This window comes from Atta colombica, unplaced genomic scaffold (genome assembly GCF_001594045.1).
Source record: "Atta colombica isolate Treedump-2 unplaced genomic scaffold, Acol1.0 scaffold233, whole genome shotgun sequence".
In the NCBI taxonomy this organism is placed as follows: domain Eukaryota; kingdom Metazoa; phylum Arthropoda; class Insecta; order Hymenoptera; family Formicidae; genus Atta; species Atta colombica.
The window spans coordinates 873,022-890,723 of record NW_017259331.1 but is presented as its reverse complement, the minus strand read 5'-3'; the positions used below and the strand labels follow the sequence as shown (position 1 = coordinate 890,723).

General features: G+C 31.5%; 1 protein-coding gene across 1 annotated transcript in view; it reads left to right on the top strand.

Annotated features, from left to right (window-relative positions):
• LOC108688403 (nephrin-like) overlaps positions 1-17,702 on the top strand; it is an 86,569-nt gene that overhangs the window by 56,707 nt on the left and 12,160 nt on the right. Inside the window, exons 4-11 of the mRNA XM_018194649.1 lie at positions 5,544-5,732; positions 10,059-10,229; positions 10,973-11,263; positions 13,008-13,307; positions 14,877-15,013; positions 15,597-15,750; positions 15,975-16,277; positions 17,058-17,333. Of these exons, the coding sequence (XP_018050138.1) occupies positions 5,544-5,732; positions 10,059-10,229; positions 10,973-11,263; positions 13,008-13,307; positions 14,877-15,013; positions 15,597-15,750; positions 15,975-16,277; positions 17,058-17,333 (1,821 nt within the window). The remainder of the gene's footprint in view (positions 1-5,543; positions 5,733-10,058; positions 10,230-10,972; positions 11,264-13,007; positions 13,308-14,876; positions 15,014-15,596; positions 15,751-15,974; positions 16,278-17,057; positions 17,334-17,702) is intronic.

Here is a 17,702-nt window from a genome sequence, read left to right as displayed (position 1 = left end):
ACCGAAGCCACTCGGTAATCTAAAAGCTTAGGATACGTTCCTGGGAGTCGAATCCGGATCTCTTATATTAATATTCTATACGTTCGTATAGAATATTAATATAAGAGATCCGGATTCGACTCCCAGCCGAGGTAATTTTTTCACAATAAATTTATTTACAGATTTCAATGCATTAACATCTTTCTAATATCTTTCTGATATCGGATTGAGCATCAAATTATTAAAATTTGTTTGTCAATTTAATTTAATTTGTAATATTATTACAGCAGTTTAATTGCATTTATATGTCTGGAAAATCAATTCGGCGCGCAGTTTGAAAGGCTACAAATATGGTGTATATTATACATATATTATATATATATATATTTTTTTTTTTTCACATTGAATTATTTTCAACCATTATAATGGTACTTGTTGAAATTTTTAAATTATGATACGAAATAATATCAATTTTTTTATTTAAATAAATTATTCCAATATTAATCAATATTAATGAGAAAATTGTGAAAGATTGTCACGTTATTTTTGTGATACATGTATATTGAAAATCTCGAAACTTATTGCTTTAATTAAATTTATAATATTTTTATACTTTTAATTTCAATGTTTTTAATATAACTAGGTTATAGAGATGAATAATAAATTCAAATATCAAACATTTTAAAAGAATAAATATTATATAACATTTATATATGCATATCATATTTTACTGCTGCATTTATTACAATTGCAAACTCAAATTTTATATTCTAATAAGATTTTTCAAGAGAAAATGTTTTTAATTTTTTTATTTTCTGTGATTTTTTTTTTTAATATATGTTTATATTTAACATCATTTATACAAATTTATTGCATTTCAGCAAAGATAAAGAATAAGCACTCACTGAAACGACGTGTGAACGGAAGCACAGTTGTAGCACGAGAAACCAATCATTGCCTAGTAAAACGTCTCGATCTGTAAAATACGAATATATCTATATCAGCAACACTCATAATAATTAGTATTTCAAAACGATTATTATTCAGATTGATTTTTTGTTTTTTAAAGATATTTAAAAAGAGAACACTTACATAAATGTAGTACTTTTTTACGTATATATTTATAAAATTTGATAAAATATACATATACTATATGTATATATAATAAAATGTTTTATTTATGCAATAAAGCATAAATAAATAATAATAATAATACTTCTTTGGTAAGCTGCTTTTTTTCTGACACTTGGAAGATATTCACAGTCGCAAAAAGATATTCATACAGTTAATTATCACGCGTACACTAATCACAGGATACACGACGACGGTGCTTTACATGGCACTCTCTCGTTAATCGCATGTAATGTTAATGCATTTTACTATGCATTGAGAACAATGCAAAAAGATGCAAAATCTTTTCATCATATGAAAATACAATGCGTTTAATTCTTACGTTTTATGGATTTAATGGAGCAAAGGAACTCGAAGTGAAAAAGAACTTTGGTCAATCATTAAATTTAGGTTGTTAGATAAAAATAAGAGCACGATAGACAAAACAGCCAACTGTTATGTCATTTATCGAAAGTCTTTGGCAATGTAACCGCGTACGACACAATTATTATGGTTTTCCATAAACAATACAATACTTTATCTACATATTGTGTATCTACATATTTTTGCCCTAAGCTATCGCGAACACTCTCATGAAAAATGTTCATTGTAGGAACCAATAGCAAGAGCATACGATAGACAAAGTGCCAACCGAAAGTCCAATTATAATCGATACAATTCTAATCCTCCTCTAGCAATTGGAATCTTTAAAGGCATCCTCGATATTTTGATGGTAGAACTAAAAATAAATTATATATCTATAAAAATTCACAGCACAGAAAGATTGCAGAAATATTGCAGAATGATTTCACTGAAACATTGCAATATATCATGGTGATTGCGAAACGTTGCTGAATCATTGCAAAATTCCAACAATGTTAAGATATCCGCTTTTTGTTATATTGCAACAAAATGTTCCAGCAATATTGCAATGTAATATATTTGGATAAATTTTTTACGAAGATTCTAAAATGAAAACTATTTCTATACATATATCTCATTAATTTTAATTTTTTTACAAATCGCATTTCTAGTGATATGTGCTTTCCAAAAGCAATTTTTCATGAGAAAATCATAAAATATTCCAATAAGTATATAGTATTAATTCTAAAGGATAAATTTATTCGTAAGGGTAAAATATGTATGTGTGTGACCCGAACAAACTACAAATATTATTCACATTAATATAATAATCACATTAATATAATATAATCGCTTGGTAAGTTAATCATGGATTAAGTTAATCGCAGATTCTTTTTAATTCGAAACCTCCAAGTCAATTGAAATCGATTAAAAAATGAAATTTATCAATAAAGTTCGGGCGCTGCATTCACATCAAGCATAAATACATCATCGACTACATTAATTAATATTTCGGTAAATCATTTTCAGCAACTTAATTGCTTATTGTCTTATTCGATAATGATGTATTGATTGCATCCAAACTTGATATTTATACAATCTTTTGATTTCATATTTAAAATAAATAACTTAGCTAATAAAATGGCGTCAAATAATACAATAGATCAATAAATTATTTAAATATAAAATGAATTATAATTATTATATCATAAAAACGACTGTTAAACTAAAAGACTGTACTACATAAATATTATAAAAACTTATATTTTTATATTATTATTATTGTAACAATTAAAAAATTACAGTTTTGTAATGTTTGTGGAATATTATAAGTATGTTTTGCATGCATATTGTTAATTTACATTTCTGTAATTTTGCAAGCATATTGTTAATTTACATTTCTGTAATACCTCTGCAATGTTACATTGCAATCTGCAATATTGCAACATTGCAGCAATATTGCTTCAATCTTTAATGCTGTATGGGAAATAAATAAAATACAATCTAATTTCTATGATGAAAAAATTTGTTAAATCTTCGACAAATATACCAGAGTTTTTTCGATAAGTGTACCAGATTTTTATATAATTTGGAACAATAAAAAATTGCTCTGCATCTTGAAAACTCTTATTGCTAATGGAAGAATTAAAATGCGTGTTACTGGTGCAAAGTTAATCACAAATGATAGAACAGTTGACCGACATTTATATTATGCACTTGCTCTAACGTAGCAATTGTTAAGCAATTATATCAGTATAGAAAAAAATCGCATGTGACACTTTTCGGTACCTTTTGCGTTATGAAGGATAATGCGACATCACAAACAACGATCGTCTACCTTGAGTTTTATCGCGCGAAGGTCATCATGTTTATAAAACAGTATATTCATATATGTACATATGCCTTACGTCAATTGTTTACTTGCTTTCATAAAATATTTAATGTATTTTAGAATAAACGTATACAAATATATTCCGTTTCCCGTTCCGTATTTATTTACTTTGAATCAAGCTTTGAACTGATAGACGATCCACGCGGGCATCGCGCGGTTTTTCTTTGCTTAAATCGATTCGAGATTATTCGTGCATTATCTTGCGTGTGTTGAACATTTAAATACCCGAGAATTTAAAGTACGACACGAAATATACGATATCAAGTCGATGCCAAGTACTTTTCGTAAGTAATGTAAGCAATAACTGTTGTCGGCAAATTTGCTGTAAAAAGATATCTTATGATTCTCGTTTTCGATTAATTCAAATTGTACTTCGAACGAATAAATCGAGCAAGATATACCCAGCTCAACGACACACTTACGAGAATTACAGGAGTTTTACATCAATTGATTATTTTTTTAATCAAGAATAAATTGCGTTTCAAAGAATAGATACGACGCACGGAGTGACACATATTCGTTTATTTACTGAAAAAAGAACCTGATAATATTTTTCAAATATTGAGTGAATAATTCCAATCAAATGTTTGATTAATATAAACCAAATATAATTTTATTTTTTTTAATATTTAGTATATGAATTACTAAAAACGATTGATTATATTATTATGTTTAGTAATACTTATTAAATATTTATACTGAATTCGATTGAGCGTACTCAGTATGCACTGATGTACATTAAAGCCATCGTATACAAAATAACAAATCGTAACATCGTAACAAAAAGATACATTTATACATAAACATAGAAATCGGCTAAATCCTGAAATACTCAATTCATTTTATTGTACTATTGCACTGAGAAAAAATATAGTTAATTTTAATAAATGTTTAGTTAGCAATACAAACATTTACTTACAGTAAGTAAATACTTGTTCAATAAAAAAAATGATTGTTAAATCAAATTAACATTTTTTGTGTCAAATAAATATATCTTTATATTTAATAAATATTTAGTTGGCAGTATTCAATTAAATATTTATTAAAATTGACTTTTTCCCACACCTAATATGTATTTTATAATTCGAAATATTTGCATTTCACTTTTATACTCAAATTAAATCAGTGTACAACGGCTTTAATATGCACCAGTGCGCACTAGTTTTTCCAATCGAATTCGTCATTAGAAAAGTAAAGTTATAAATAGAAAAGTAAAGTTATTTTTTGTTATATTAATCGAACATTTAGAATTTATTTCATTCAACACGATAGATTTTTTTTTTAGCGAATAAACGAACCATTATTACATATTACATGTAAATTTGTTCGAAAAGCGTTTATATTATTTTGAATGAAAAGATATTTTTATAGAAATGACTTGAACTGTAAAAAAATCAATAAAATAGATAAGTATCAGATCGGTATGAGCATTTATGGATCAAAATTTTATGCAAAGTTTATGCGTAGCATTGGCCAACTTCGATCGCTTGTAACTTGAGAACAAATTGCAATTTCATTTTTATATTAGAATAATTTCAATTCTAACTGATCTTCAGAGTTTGTTATTAAATTATTGTATAGTGGAACATCATGTATATAAAATACCGATATACAGTTTCCGAAAGAGTGAAAATAAATTCTTCCACGAAGCAAAATTCAATTCTAATAGATAAGAGGATCTTATTCCTTAATTAACTTTCAGCTTGAGCTTAAGTAGAGCTTAATTTAAGATATAATTATCTTAATATTGAATATTGAAAGATTATAAGAAATGATGGCATTCGGTTTTCATTAAATCGATTGTAAATTAGTAAATTGTACATTAACATGTGGAATACCTACGATCGCTAGCTGGGGAAAACTGCTTTATTTCTTAAATTAATAAAGTAGTAAATCAATAAAGCAATAAAAGCATAATATAGATTGAGACACGTAAAACTTATTAAAATAGAGAAAATTGCTTCTTTATGAATGAAAATGATTTCTGATGATTAAATATTTTGTATGTTATATATAAATAATAAAAAAGGATTTCGATATAATTCTATCAAAAAAAATTATTCATGAAAATATGTATCATATTTCTTACGCTCTTATATGATATTATAGATTTTAATTTAAATATGTATTTTTTCCTTGTTAGAAATATTATGTAAGATAATTTCAATTGGATTAAAAAATTTACTTTTTCTATTTCCAGCACCTCCGCAGAAGGTGGCAATCAGTAATCATCCGAAGAAGCAGATAATCGAGGTGAAGGTGGGCGAATCGCGGCGCTTAGAGTGTATCGTTAGCGCAGCGAAACCAGCCGCCTCGATCATTTGGTATCGCGGAAACACGCAGATCAAGGGCGGCGACACCACTATCGCCGCAATCTCCATCCAGGGTGGTAAGTAGTTACGCTATCCTGTTACGCACGTTGATATTCGATTACGATAATCCCGCGCGCGAATGAATATATCATGGTTATTACGCGACGAGGATTAAATGACCGCCGTATTATACGTATGCACAGATAAGCGCATTTCTGATCTAATAACGCGGTACTGTCTAATTAAATTTCGCAACCGAATACAAATAGTTTTCTCATTTGCGCGTAAAAGCGAGTTTTTGAATTAATCTTATCCTACCATATTTGTTGCTTATTGTATTATATTCAACATAATTGTCAATGATCGTGCTATGTATATTGAAAATTAAAGAAAATTAATTTTTAATAAATATTTGTTTAAATATTTCTAAATACTTACTAACATATATTTGTTTGGTACAAGAACCATTAATTAGATTATTTAATTATCATTTTTTAAGTAAAATTTAAAATGAATAAATTTTTATTTTTTATTAGGACTATAAAGAAATATGTATTAAGATTTAGTAAATTTTTTTTCAGTGCATTAATTTCTTTTTACATTAAATTCTGAATTTGTGGAAATATCAGAAAAATTGATTAAATTCTTTTATTATAAATAACCGACAATTGTTATTGATACTGTAAAGTGAATAATAACAGAAATTGTTGATTCGAGTTCAACGTATATTTTATATATTTTCTAAAAATTTGAAAACACTTTTAAGAATTGACGTGGAATTGATATTTGGGATTATTTATTTCAAATATCTATATCAATGTGTTTTTTTAATAATAATTCTTCAGATTCAATAACAATTATTGAATCTACCCAAACAGAACAATAAGTCATTATGATATCAAGATGTCAAAATGACTCTAAGATAATCATTAAAAGTCATTTTTTAATCATTTCATTTTAATGTCATTTCGACATTATCATGATTTGTTGTTCTGCTTGAGTAAAAAATTATTAGTTAAAAATACATTTTTTTGTTAAGGCTATTTCAATAAGCAATTCGAAATGTTATGTCGATGACAATAAGAATACACGGATCTTTTTAAAGAATAGGATTTGCTTCATTGACCTAAAGTGATTTTATTCTAACATATATACGCATTTCTTTATCTGTATTTTTGTATCTGTATTTTCGTAATTAGAGAAAAAACTGAAAAAGAAGATAGCTTTCTATTTAGCTTTCAACACATAGAAGCGAATTAAATGAATTGTACAAAAAATTCTTGCAGTAATCCAAATACTCAGAAAAAGACGTAAAAGGCATTTAAAGGGTTCCCAAATTTTTCAGACATCTAAAAATCCTTTTTGCTACGTTCTTTACGATCTTTTATATTCTCTGAGTTAGTCAAATTCATCGTAATTGCAAACTAGACGAAATACGCGTGAATATACAGCATTAAGATAAAATCCAAACTAAGCATGCGAGCACGAACAAGCATGAATAAATAATCTTAGCGAATAGCTGTAGACTGTACCAATCACTCTCATTGAAGTAAGCTGTTTATTCATGTTTCGTTCGCGCACGTTTCGCAGTCTAGATTCGGCTTAGTGCACGATATTCAGAGGCGAATAAGTAATCTCGCGTTTCGTAGGAAGCTGTTCGGGCTCATCGCGACGCGCATAGAAGTAGGAAAAAGATTGGGACGGCATCGAGACGCCTCTCCCTCTTAGCGCCGCTTCCAGTTGCCAAGTGCATCTTCGATCGATCCCGACACACAACTCTGGCCGCGCTCCAACTCTACCGAAATTGACATTCCTGTCTCCCGCTCGCGTTACCGCTTGCGTTTTTACATTCGACCGGAGACTACCCGACGAGACATCAAACGATTGCATCGGCCGGAGCGCGCGCCGTTTTATCACCATCCGGCGTGCAGGGTTAAAATATATCCCGATAAGAACATCGATAAATAGTGTGGAGACGAGATGAAAAGGGACGCGACGCGACGCGATGCGATGCGATGCGATACAATTATACGATACACGGGGTGTTCGTGAAATGAATACTGACTAAATTTTTGCAAATGCAAGTTCGTAGTCGTCGAAAGATAAGAAAAGTTTCTGCGAAACGTGATGCATAAAGACGCTTCATTAACTATTTCGATGAACAGGAATGAACGAATGAATATCCAATGAATGCAGAAATTGCTATTTCTTGTCGGTGATGAAATATTAATCTAGTAGAAAAAGGAAGGATAAAAGAAAGAGTAATACAGATGACTTAATTTTACAAAATGTAGACTCATGTCACATAGCACTAAATAGTTTTGATTAAAGAAAAGAAACTTTATCATAAAAGTATCGTATAAAAATATTAAAATCACTGCAGCATTTTGCATAATAACTCTAGTTACCGTTTTATTGTTTAATTAACTGTGTGATTGGTTTAATATATTATAGAAATTTAGCTGCATATATTTCGTGAATTCTACGTATATTCGACTCGAATGAAATGCATGGAGAAGGAAAGTCCGCACTTCTACGAATATCGCGATTATTATCGCGTAATGCGAATTTATTATCGGAAAATACACGTAAGCAGACTGTGATGAATTTGTAGGTATTTAAAACAAATTTGCTCTTTACATTGAGCGGATTATTCGATTGAAGTTAAAATGAGTATTTTGATATTATTTTACATTACGTACATATTTTAATATTATCCCTTTCGGTGTAACATGAACATCAATTCCATTGCAATTTATAATACGTTTTAAAAACAGAAAATAATGTTTAAATTCTGTAATTCACTGTAATGAAAATCGCACCATCCATGAATTTATCTTTGTAGACATGAATAAGCTGCTTTTACGAAAAATACATTTTTCACATTTCTTTTCACTTGCGCAATAAAAATTGCTTCTTTTTTTGCATCGATAGATAATATTTAATATTTTTAATATTTTATCCGATTGTCAACAATAATGTTATTTAATGCAACTTTATAAGGAAAAGGAGTGAAAAATAGTATTTTTGTATTATTGTATATAGTATTATTGTATTACAAATCCTTGTGTGTAATAAGTTTTCATATACATATAATAATAATAATAATAATAATAATAATAATCCATTTTCGTGCAGTATAGTGTGTTATTTTAATGAAAAACTAAATCACATTCATATATGAAGACATTATTTCACTGCAAAGTGTGGAAAAAGTGACTTCGATATATGTGTGTGATTAGTTTTCCCTGTAAAAATAACACATTGTACCGCATACAGAAATGGATTTACACATTTAAACGTGTAGTATAGTGTCATTTTTACAAAAAAAAGTAAATCACACACATATGTTGAAGTCACTTTTTACATACTTGGATTTGTAGTACATAAAGCTATTAGATGCGCTCTATCTAACAACAGCGAGGCTACGAACAGCGTGAAACGCAAGTCTACGTGCAGAAATAAATCGCGATCGTCATTATTTCCTTTGTTACGATGCTTTACTCGCATCTCGCTCGTCATTCTAGCAGCAATCTTTCCTCGACCATTACGCATCCAGTCAAACCCCGTTGAGAGCGTTTGTATCTCCGGCATTTGTGTCTCCAAAAACCGTGTGGATTGTAGCGCGCGGAATAAAGAGTCATGCATCGTGCTTTCGCTGTAAAAGCTTGTCCGAAGCTTTTAACGGAGATTTAAAAAGAGATTCACATCGCGAGTACGCGTATCTTTCTCGCGTAACGTTACGTATACTCGCGACTGTAATGTAAATTATCTTTGTGCACGTCATTTATGAATAATTCAACTTTTTTTATGAATCTTGAATTAATTTGACAATTCCCACAAATAATTGAGCGATTAAAGCCACTCTCAAGAATCGATATCGCTCGATATTGAAATTAATTTTGCTATAAATTCAAGCATTCAGATATTTATCAATGAACGATATACACGATACAGCCGATTATATTCTAATTTTTTTTTTAAATATTTAAAATTGATTTTATAAATTTTAAAGACGCATAATATAAATATAGGTAATTTAAATGTTGAAAGTAATTTTTTGGGATAGCTTTCGAAAAATTTTAAGAAAGTATAATTAATAAAATATTGATGTGTCATCATCTGCATTTTCTCGAAATTGTTAAATTAGCAACAAAAGCAAATAAAAAGCAAACAATAATAAAACATTAAAGAAAAGTGGTTAATTGCTGCTATTAAATAACAGTAAATGACAACTGGAATTTACGGCAACTTGCTACTCTGTATTCTTGAAATCTTCATCAAGTAACGTGTGAAACAAAAAAATAATATCTAGTCAAAGGAAAGTAATTTTAATTTCGCTATAAAGTAGAAGCAGGTGACAGGTGATATTTATTTCGCGATTTGCGTGGACAATGTTTCAGACAAAGAGAAGCCTGGGGAGACGAAGGAATTGCTCAAATACGACACTCATGGTTCTATTACCATCATGCCTACGGCGGATGATAATGGGATGGATTACACCTGCGAGGCCAGCCACCCGGCAATTCCCATAGATAGGCCTATGCGGGCTACCATTACACTTTCCGTTTTCTGTAAGTACGACAACGTATTATATTTGCTACAAAAACATGCATCCGCGTCATCACTTATGTCATGACGCGTTATCTTAATATATTGTCGTAAAAAACATGCGTTATACGAAATTAGAATTCGTATAAACATTATCGAGTCGACTTTAATTTCAAATTCTGCTGTCTTTAAGGATGTATTAGATGTATAATCTGTCTGCAAAAAATAGGATTGGCAATTTATATTTTCCATATATAAATGAATGTTATATACGTTATATATAAAATCTACAATTTTTTCATTTTGTTAAAAAAATCGTATAATACATCCTTAATTTTACAATGCTTTATTTGTGCAGGAAAATGACGCGAATTCTATTTGTATGCGAATAAATGCTTTCTATTATAAAATAGAATAATAAGAGGTTAACTTTGACAATTTAGATAATATGCTATAATGTGTATCGCGGTAATAGTAAAATTATTTAGCGTTTCACCAAATTGCTGAAATTCATGTAACAAGTTGGGTTGAATTTATTACGCAATGTAATCGTCGGAATGAATCGCAATTCGCCAAATATATATACAGAATTTAAACGCGCGATACGGACAGAAGTATATATAGAACTCTTTTCAAATCTTACATACACATCGTCATTTTGAGCTGAAAATGACTTTCGATCCCAATCGATCCGGATTTTGTTTTCAAATAAGTTTCGTTAGCACGAGGCCTCTATATAAGCGCAATGGCGGTGTCTGTTTTGCAGATCCACCTGGTCCACCGTACATAGAGGGCTATACCGAAGGTGAAACCGTGCAACGCGGTCAAAATGTGGAGCTCGCCTGTCGATCACGCGGCGGAAATCCGCAGGCGGAAATTGTCTGGTACAGAAACGACGAGAAGGTCACGGCAGCCCATCGCAGAGGCCCAGGCGTCAGTGAGAACGTGTATTCGTTCATCGCCCGAGCGGAGGACGACAAGGCTCGCTACAGATGCGAGGTCTCTAACATCATGAGTGTGCAACCCATGAAAGTACACGTCGATCTCACCGTACTGTGTAAGTATGCGAGCCTACGATAATTGCACGCGGTTAGGTAGCGGTAAAACGTTGCAAATTGCATTTCGAGAAATGCTCTGAGAAACCCTCTGTCCCTGCATTCATTCTCTATACGTTACACCCATCCTTCATATAATTGCATGTTATTATCATCTCTTATATTAAGATCGGACTAATGGACTTTTAATTTTTAATACATTTAATACATTTAATAATAAATGCATATATACTAATCCCTATGTAATTGTATGTTATGATCCTTTTTGTATTAATATGATGAATAACGCAAAATATCTTAATTTAATTTATTCATAATTATTATATGTTCGATAATTTTATTTATATAGCTTAATGAATTAATAATTTTCGAGAATGATTTAATTGATATAAAATTAATCTCAGATGCTAATTTCAAAAAGCGGTATAAAAAGAATGGAAAAATATGGATTATTTTTTATTGCTCTTTTCTGTTCTTGAATTTCTTATAGAATGCGTATTTTTTCGCGAATAATACTTGAGACGTATTTAAGGTGTTAGAATATTAACGTTGCCTGGTACCTGTCTGTGGCACTCACCATTATTTTGCCGCAAAGCATAGTATTGCACTAAGGTTGCACAGCGTATGGACGATCTCTTGCCGACGGAACAGCTACATAAATAATTCCGCTTCTCTATTTTCACTGAGGCTACGTTCGCGTTACCCAAATTGAAATTTTGCTAACTTTATGTTCGCGTGATATATGAGATAAAGCTAGAAAATACCATGGCTCTGGCTTATCGTACATTTACGATTAAGAGTAAACGGTGTCGACAGTACATCTATAACAGTAGGTTACAGATATTGACAGCCTGTTGGTAAACTTTATATTTCATTTTTTTTACGGCCATGAAAAATGAAAATTGACGGCAGCAAACGATATTAATTTTTAAATGTTGGTGACTTTGATTCCCGGAAATTTGCTTAGCGGGATATCAAGATTACAAAAATTCAAATCTAAATCTTGATGCTATTCTAGGCTTTCTTTTTTCAATGCTTTTCTAATTCTTTTTCTATTGATTATAACTTTTTTATTAATAAAGATATATTTGCTTGATATCGTTATGTTCCTTAATATCTAACGTTCTGATTGAAAAAAAATTCTTTACAATGTATATGCATCTTAAAAATCTGTAAAAAAAAGTATTATGTCAGCCAAGAATCTTTACAAAGTGTTCATTTTTATGAAAGTTTTTATGAAAATCGAATTAAATTGGGTATGCTATACTCAAGTGTATCGTTCCTACAGTGTAACTTCGAAGAGTTAATAATTTAAGTCTTTCGTTATTTTTCTTTTGGTATTTTTCGTTTTTGCTTCTTTTACATACTATCTAAATTCTTTAGTTGAAATTCATTTCAAAGAATTTAGAGAGCATATATTCACTTTATTCTGGATCTGCTTTTGCTCCAAATTAATGAAGTATTTATATCTACATTGAGAAAAATGTCTGTTGAAAAATAGAAGAATCAGAAGATTCTGATTGTATCATTTTCCAGTTGTCTCAACTAGAATAGTATTAGTTTTAACCAGAAAGTTTTGATTCGTTTATTTTCAACCAGAATTCCAATTAATCCAACCAGACATTTTTCTAATGTATCTTTCCTTTTTTTTTTACCATTTCCATCGTGAGTTTTTAGTGAAGAATCCATCCGATTCAGATCAACCAATTCGAATTTTTTCACGCGCTTACTTTTATGATTCTACAGTCGTGCCTGCCGGAGTAACCATCACCGGTCCGACCGAGGCGAAGGCGGACGACCAGGTGCTCATTACTTGCACGACGGAGAACTCGAATCCGCCCGCGGATATAAAGTGGACGGTGGACGGGCATAATTTCGAGAGCAACGCCTCGAAGACGGAGCTGGCACCAAACGGTGGCTGGATCACCAGCTCGAACGTGACGTTCAGCATTAATCGCAAGAGCCGCAGCATCGTCGTCATTTGCCACGCTTCCAACGCCAAGCTCACGGAGAATGTGGTCGGCACGCACACCATCAACGTGATATGTGAGCATTCCTCTTCTCTATCATACAATTTCGCCAGGCATTCGGCACAAGCGCATCACGCGGACACATTGCAGTTGTAACGAGACACCGCTCTTCTCGCCCGCGGCGAAAATCTAATTTCCTTCCCGCGTCAAAGACTCGTACTGGATACACCGAAACTACTGTATGAGATATTTTACGGAAGGACCTTTCAATTGCCAATTGTCGATATTAAATTTTTTATCTGATGCGGCCGCGCGTCAGATAAATCCTCGTTAAGATAAAAATAAGATAGAATTAACATAATTAAAACGAAAAAGGAAATTCAGTTCATTATTTACGCTCTTCGCTTCATTTATGCAATTAATCCTCTTCATGGATATATTCTCGTTAAAGAGGGAAACCGACATTTAATATATTTTTAATTAAAACGTAAACAACATATTAATATAATATAAAATAACATTCATATGAAGATTTATTTCTTCTTTTAACTTCTGATTAAAAATACTCTTTGCCAGATAATATATAATTCCAATGCGTATAATAAAATAAGCAAAACTGTGTTCAAGATAAGTTAAAATGATCATTTCTAAAATGAAACATTATAACGCGTGCAAGTACTCTTCTCAAGCTATCGAAAAATCTTTTTAATGATCAATTTGTAACACATGTTTAGAAAATTGGGTAACAATTATTGTTGTTGTTCCCGTTGACATCTTCACGGCACGCGATGACAAATTAATTGGCCATTGTTATCCAGAGTCCCAAAACGTACACTATTTCGTAAATCGGATGGTCAGAATTCATTTAACATATTCGACATTACGTCATATTGCGTATGATACACTCTCGCAATAATACAACCGTAATCGACCGACATTAATTTCCGCCATAAATAAATAATCCTTGTATAATCAACTGCGTTTTCAGTTTGTAATTACATGCATTAAAATTATTCGCTGTCTGAATATACTAAACAATTAGTGGCCTCCAATCAATACCGCGTTCGGCAATCCGAGACTATAACGAACTGCCACTCGTGTTCAATAGCGTAACTGAATTCAACAAATAATCCTTACAATAAAATAATCCTTATCATAAACTTTTTACCGAATGTTCAGTGAACAGGGAGATGAAGACGACAAACAAAGCAAAGACAAACGATAAACGCATATTGTAGCGTAACAAAAATGAAGGAAAAACGTTTGGATGCTTTTTTATTGTACATTCATTCCTGGTGTAAAAAAATTTTATATTGTATAAATTCTTTTTTCACTCACATTCGCATTTTGACTTTCGATAAAAGTATTTTTAAATCATGCATGAGTATATATGTATATAATGAGAAAAATGTTTGATTGGATTAATTGGAATTCTGGTTGAAAATGAATGAATCAGAATTTTCTGGTTAAATCTACTAGAATTCTGGTTGAGATAAGAAATTCTGAATACAATCAAAATCTTTTGATTCGTCTATTTTTAACCAGAGACGTTTTTCTCAGTGTAGCAAATGTCAGAGATGTATAATGCGTGGATATTCAAAAAGAGTAATTAACCGGTTATGATTGAATTTATTTGATTTTGTAGATCCACCTTCTAAATTAACCGTCACCGGATATGAAGAGGGCACAACGATAGTTGCTGGAACAGTGTTGAAGCTCATGTGCATCGCTACGGCGGGTAATCCATTGGCCACGTTAACGTGGTACAAAAACGACCGCAAGGTACGTGAACTTGTACAAAGAATCGTCGTAAATCTAGTAGTGGCGGATTATCACATAAACTCAAAAAACATGAAATTGTAAATGCAAAATTCTTTCCTCCTTTCTCCGTTTCAAATATTTATCAATTATTAAAGACATGATAATGACGGAAGTAATCAATCTATTAATTTAATGGATTATCCAATTCCAAATGCGTTTGTTTTTCTTACGACTGACGTTTAATTAAATTTGGAAACAATCTTGCATCTAGAGATTAAAACTCCTCATTATTTTAAATTCCTTGCAGTGTATTGAACAGAAATCTTAAAATCTCTCGCTTTTTAAAGTTTTAATTTTTATAATTACACAAAATAATGACATTAATTCTTCTTGCGATTTTCTCAAATTTTCAGAAATGAAAGAAAAGAATTTCGGGAAAGAACAATGAAATATATATATATCGATAATTATAAGAATTATTCATTTTAAATTTGATCTAAAAAATCTTATAATTTATATAGATTTTTTTTGTACTCTAAATCAACTTTGAGATCCGCCACTACGGATACGTAGATAGTTATGTTAACATTGTCTTATAATGCAGGTACTCGGCACAGTGAGACAGCGAAATCATGCTGTTTCGAGCGAACTGGTGATACTCGTCAACGCATCCGACAACAATGCCCACGTGCGATGCGAGGCGACGAATTCCGCCACCGAAATCCCCCTGCTCAAAGTTCTCGTGCTAAAAGTCTATTGTAAGATATGACTCATCCCGTATATTCATTATCAGAACCCTTTTGTGTGTTTTTATCGTGGGGTCACTTAGATCGAGTGAGAGACGTTAAGTTTCTCCAGTAAGAAAAGCTACCACATAGAAGTGATTGAACGACGTTATAATTACTCTCTTTTTCTTCACATCGCGAATCGAGAATCTCGGCGCAATGATATTTTAAACTGTTGACTTTTTCACCCTCTTCAGTTCCGCCCGAGAGGGTGAAGATTAACCGCGAGCCCCAGGATTTTCACGCCGGCCAGGAGGGACGCCTAATCTGCGAATCGAGCAGCAGCAATCCCGCCGCCGAAATGTCGTGGTGGAAGAATGGGATACCGGTACCCGGCACTAGAAACAGCACCAAGCCCGGATTACACGGCGGCTACCTCTCGTCCGTCGAGCTCACACTAGATTTAACCGAGGACATGAACGGCGAAGTGTACACCTGCGAGGCCAAGAATGCCGAATTGGGGAGATCTAGCCACGACGCTACAACACTGGATGTGCTATGTGAGTGTAGACCCTAAGTAAATCGCTCTTAACGACATAATCTGTACACCTGCGAAGATCAGCATTCATGCACGACGATCGTGCCCGACTATACGAGTAGCGCGAGTGCATTCAACCCGGAAATCTCCCCAGAGCGCGAATGCACGGTAGTATTTCCCTTTCTCCCTGAATATATTGGATTCCGCTCTGGTATAAATTTATTTGCATTTTATTCATGATACCTCGTCTGTACAATAACAACGGCGTAAAATAACAATCAATCGAAGTATAAATGAGTTGAAAAGAATGCATAGATGAGATTGTGAAGGGAGAACAATTAATCTGCTATTTATTTTTATAAGCTTGTTATAAAAACATATTAAAAATACACTGATATGCACATCATATTAAAAAATATTAAATATATATAGTATATAGATAATAAATAGATATGTAAATTTAACAGCCTTTCCATTCTTTTTAAAATTATAATCTCGCTGTTCGAATAATAATATATGGATTGTTTAAATTTTTTAATTGCATGATTATATCCAGAAAATGGAAAAAGTAAAATTATATAACTAACATTCAAAGCTTTGTATAAACAAAAAAAATGAAGCTATACAGTTTTATTAAATAGTAATTTTGAATAGTAAATTTTAAAAAGATTTATTTACATGTCTTTTTGCGATATTATATGTGCTTATTTGAAAATTATATCAAATATATATTCGTCTTTTTAATATCTTGCTTAATTATGAAAATAAAATACTATAATGAACTTGTTTTTTTGTTCCTCAGACAAGCCGATATTCTCACCGTTGGACCCTTACGAATTAACCGGCCTGGAAGGAGAACCTTTTGTAATTTCCGTATCGGCAAGGGGCAATCCGAACACGACGGAATACACGTGGACAAGGGATGGTCTACCGTTGGGTAATAACGGTAAGAGAATAACAGCACACGGTTCTACGCTAAATATCACGAGATTGGATCGTCATGACGCCGGTACATACATATGCGAAGCACTGAACAAGGAAGGAACCACCTTTTACCAGCTAAATTTGACCGTGCAGTGTAAGTGAACAATATCAATGCATCAGTTTGCAAATAAATTTTATTACAATATCATCACGATTAATTTCATGCTAAAAGAAATTAGCAGTATTTGATATTTTAAAAAATTGTATTGATATTTATTTGTATATAACTGAATTTGTATATAACTTTAATATCTATTTGTATATAACTGAAGAGTCTGTCTCTCACGCGATTTTTTATCTCTAAGTTTTTGTTGAATTTTATATAATTATTTTAATCTTTCTTTAATCTTCTTTACAATATCTTTTTCTCTTTCTTCCTTTAATAATTATTTTTTCAGATATCAAGTTCTAAAAAAGCATTCTAAAAAATCTTTTTAATATATTATTCTCGCTAATGTATAAT